At 29.9% G+C, this 4,451-nt stretch overlaps 2 protein-coding genes across 4 annotated transcripts in view; both read right to left on the minus strand.

Annotated features, from left to right (window-relative positions):
- The window catches only part of LOC110268718 (beta-carotene isomerase D27, chloroplastic-like), a 4,760-nt gene extending 4,511 nt beyond the window's left edge, over positions 1-249 (minus strand). The window contains exon 1 of the mRNA XM_021115524.1: positions 159-249. Within this exon, the coding sequence (XP_020971183.1) occupies positions 159-242 (84 nt within the window). The 5' untranslated portion in view covers positions 243-249. The remainder of the gene's footprint in view (positions 1-158) is intronic.
- On the minus strand, positions 1,676-3,606 carry LOC107624898 (histone H2A variant 1). 3 transcript variants are annotated; one of them, XM_016327385.2, is made up of 3 exons: positions 3,459-3,606; positions 3,238-3,372; positions 1,676-2,234 (listed from the first exon to the last, which is right to left on the minus strand). In XM_016327385.2, exons 2-3 carry the CDS (start codon positions 3,355-3,357, stop codon positions 1,938-1,940), a joined length of 417 nt encoding a protein of 138 aa, XP_016182871.1. In that variant the 5' UTR covers positions 3,358-3,372; positions 3,459-3,606; the 3' UTR covers positions 1,676-1,937. The 3 variants fall into 3 exon arrangements, with proteins under 3 accessions (XP_016182871.1, XP_020971184.1, XP_016182873.1); XM_021115525.1 differs by having other exon boundaries at positions 3,238-3,378; positions 3,459-3,589; XM_016327387.2 differs by having other exon boundaries at positions 3,238-3,366; positions 3,459-3,581.

Raw genomic sequence — 4,451 nt, forward strand, 5'->3', positions numbered from 1 at the left:
ATCTTACATTAATTTAATTTTAATTTAATTAATTAATTGTCCATAATTTAATTTTAATTTAAAATTAACCCATTATATACATTGTACGGCACATATATTGACTCCCTATACTTCCTTATCAAGAATATAAAATACAAATAAAATAGTGTCTTAGTTACCTCGGAGGGTCCGACCAACCAAGCAAAGAACAAAGTGGTAAAAGCAGCAAAATATTCCCTTGCAAATTTAGATGGTGGTAGCATTGTCCTTATCTGCCATTTTTCATGAATAATAATTATAATACATAGTTATTATAAAAACAAGAAAGGAATTTAACAAGTTCACTACAACAAAAATTATTTTTAATGATAATTTATTTGTCTTTAGCAACAACAATAAAAATAGCCGTCCATATATTATTGACAATTAAAAATTAATCATCTTATATTTTGGTTTTTAAAAAAAATTAAATGACAATTATAATCCTGAATAAGATTCAAAATTAAGGTGAATTAATAATATACATACAATTAGTAGTACAGAGTATTTATGTAATTATAGAGATATACTATACTTTTTAGGATTCGGATCTTCTAAAATAAAAAAATTGCTAGAGCAATAAAATAAGAGGCTAATTACTATTAATTTATAACTTTTACGAGTCTTACTATCTTAATTCAATGGTGATTAAATATACATTTTTTGTTAACCAAAAAAAATTATTTTTTCTCTTTATAAATCTTTTCATTTTAAAAGATCTTAATCTTAGTTTTAAAAATAACTCAATTCCTCTAGAGAATCTAACTCAAAGAACAAACCTAGTTATGCTAAAAAAAAAAATTAAGAATTTAACTAAAAGGTGTCATAGAATTAAAGCAATTATTGAAATAATTTAAATAAATAGTTTTAACTTTTTTTAATATATTGTTAATATATTAAAATTTATGATATATTTGGTTTGTATTTGAAATTTCTGTTTTTATTTTTTATTGTAAAATTTTTGGTAAATAAAAAGACTGAAAATAAAAAATATTAAACCAAAAAATCCTTAAATTTCATATTTTCTATTAAAATTTCTTAATTATAGAAGAAGAAGTAGAGGAAGAAGGAAAAGAGGGGAAGGAATTAATTAACCTGTTGATGCTTGAACACTTTTTGATAAATGGTTTATAGCTAAGTGATCAAACCAATTATCTTTGTAGACATTAGTTTCTTGAGCATTATTCTCAGCTGGCCTTGCAAGAACTCCAACTACAAAGGGAGATTTTGATTTATGCTTCAACTTCATCATCCATTGATAAGGTGAAGTTAGTGTTAGATTATTATTGCCATGTTGTGCCATCATCATTTTTGCATCCAATATTATTATTTTTGAGAGGGAGAGATAAAGAGAGAGAAACAACTATGGAGAATAGAGGGATATGGATGAAGATGAGAGAAGGGGTTTAAATAAGAACAAAGAGTGCATGAAAAGCATCTTAACAATTTGGTAGAACACAAGATTCTAGTTCCTCTTTGTTTATTGGAGGCTTTCTTTTGTTGACTTATTACATGACACAAGATGCTGCGGTGCATAATGAAAATAGATTGACAAAATTTTTATCTCGATTAATTTTACAAAGTGTGATCTTATATTATATAATTTTGTTTTATTTAAATCTTATATAATGTAAATTGTCCCATTAAAGTCAACAAATCAGAGTAACAAGGAAACGGTTGTTTAGGAAACACCAAATAAGATCTAAAACACCAGTTAAGATCGCATAAAAGCAACATCAATAACTAATTTACATCATAACATCACAGTTCTAAAACAAACTACTTGCAAAAGAGAATCAAGCTAAATCCTACTTTAATCAAAGTCATCATAATTAAAACAACCTACAAGTTTTGGTTTCAGTCAACAGCCATATATATAAATCAGAAGCTTAACAACAATGAATGAATCACTCATTCAATCATTCCTTGGAAGTTTTGTTGATCAAGGACTTATGAATGTGAGGGATGACACCACCACCAGCAATGGTTCCTTTGATGAGAGTGTCAAGCTCCTCATCTCCTCTGATAGCAAGCTGCAAGTGTCTTGGTGTTATCCTCTTCACCTTGAGATCCTTGCTTGCATTCCCCGCCAGTTCAAGAACCTCGGCTGTCAGATATTCAAGAATGGAGGCCAGGTAAACTGCAGCAGTTGCACCAACACGTCCATGAGCTTGGACCCTTTGCTTCAGCTGTCTATGGATACGACCCACAGGAAACTAGAACCAAACCATATGAATATCAAAAACAAAGGGAGCAATGATATAGCAATAATACACCTCTTTCAGAAAATGACGGAAACTCCCAGCACCCAAAATTTCAAAACTACTCAATACTGTATAATAATGCATACACTTTATCTTTTTTTAATAATGATAAATACATGTCAAGAACCAAGAGGTTATGCATCAACAGAAAACAATAAGCAAATGCAGTATTCTAGATATAGATGTGAAATAACTCAAATGGAAAACAGTAAATACGTCCTACAAAATATACAAACTGAGATTAAGGTTCCACTTTCCAACAATTTTAAAATGTAAAAATATCACACCTCTTCACACAAAGGGAATAAGTGCCTAAGACTAGTAGGTAAAGAAAAGTCAACCATTTAAATTTTAATCCAAGGAAATCAATGTGGAAATTAAAAAATTATTGTAACATAGTAGCCATAACAATAGAACTATTTGTTTCAATCACACTATCTCATGATTGTAACATAACTTTGGAACCATACATTAAAGATAATTCATTTTTAACTGATAATATAAAATGTGGTTATGAGTGCAGATCCATCAAAAACTAAGAAGAAAAACAGAAAAGTGAACAACTTTAAAATCTAAAATCCATTCCACTTCACACAAAGGGTATCATTTACCTACATCAATAGATTATCTAAAGTCAACAAATCAATCTCAGCAAAATCACAATGGAGAATTGCTTTATAGCTATGCGGATCTATCTAAGCTAGAACCAACTAAAATACAAAACCATTCGGAAAACTTACTTTATATTTTATATACACATTACGTTTAAAATATATCATAAAACTAACACCACAATCTCCAATCCCTACCAAACCATTCTTTTTCAAATAATAATAACTTTTTTGTAAATGGTGCACAATTTAACATAAAGATTTAAAATCAGTAAACACATTTGACTACGAAAATAAATAAAAAGAAAATTAAAATCAGAAGAAACGTAGAGGTAAATCTTTACCTGGATTCCAGCACGAGAAGAGCGAGAAATAGGTTTCTTCTTATCCTTGTCTTTGTCTTTGTCTTTGTTAGCGGCGGTGGTTTTCGCTGCCAGAAGCCCTTTTCCCCCTTTTCCCGCCATACCTAAACCCTAAACCTTATTCAATTTCACAGAAAAATCAACCTCAATTTTAAAATCACAAACTAAAACATAGAATTTCAGAGAGAGAAATAACAGATTACCTGAGAGAGCGAGAGAAATGTGAAGAAATTGAGAGAGAGAGAGAGAGAGAGAGAGAGAGAGAGATTATGGAGTAAGAAGCATTCATACGACTATACGAGTCATTAATATGAGTTAAATGAGCGTTTTACTTTTCTTCCGTTTTTATTTAATTTTGAATTTTTATGAAAATAAAAACGAAATCTAAAAAGTGGCGCTCAAACCTTCGTGTGCGTGGGAAAATAAAAATTTTACAAAATTTGACGGAGAATTCAAAATTTTCACACCCTTCTCTTCTCACCGCTTTAACAAATATTTTTAATTATCAGGGCCCAATAACCGGATATTTTTATTGGAGTTAATTGTTAGGTCCATTTTGGCCCACTATATTATCCAACTAGAGTCTCAAACTTGTGTCGTGTTGCAGCCGAGGCCTTAGATCAATGGCAGCATCACCTGTCTCGCTGGGAGCTACACCAGATTTAAATTTTCTGTGAAGAATATAGAATCCATGTTAATAGTAATAGTGTGTGTAAATGAGTGTTTTATGTAATCTAGGGCAGCTGATGTCTTAGTTCGCATTCAAACTTTGGTGAAGTATAGTATGAGTGTCTTGTGATACTTAAGATTAAGATTGAAGGTTGTCCAATTTATTTAACAAAAAAAAAACAAAACTTATGATGTGTTCGATATGTTTTTAGGTAAGAAACCCCTCTTCATACTATTAGAGATTATCCCAAGGCATTTTCAACTAAATAAACAAAACTTCCAATGTTTTCGAATTGCCCTTCTAAATAAATCGACTAAAGAACAAAATTTTTAAACATCTGTCACTTGCATAGACTAGTAAATTAGCCACTAGACCAATTCAATTTAGTTAATGTAGTGGGGTGTTTCATTTTTAAATAGTCTAATATTTCATCATTCTTTAGGCCTCTTTAGTATCAAAAGGAAAAAAAGTATAAGCTAAGTCTAAACAAAAATATTTTTTCAAAAAGAAAAATACAAAACACAAG

Source organism: Arachis ipaensis, chromosome B02 (assembly GCF_000816755.2).
Source record: "Arachis ipaensis cultivar K30076 chromosome B02, Araip1.1, whole genome shotgun sequence".
NCBI lineage: Eukaryota > Viridiplantae > Streptophyta > Magnoliopsida > Fabales > Fabaceae > Arachis > Arachis ipaensis.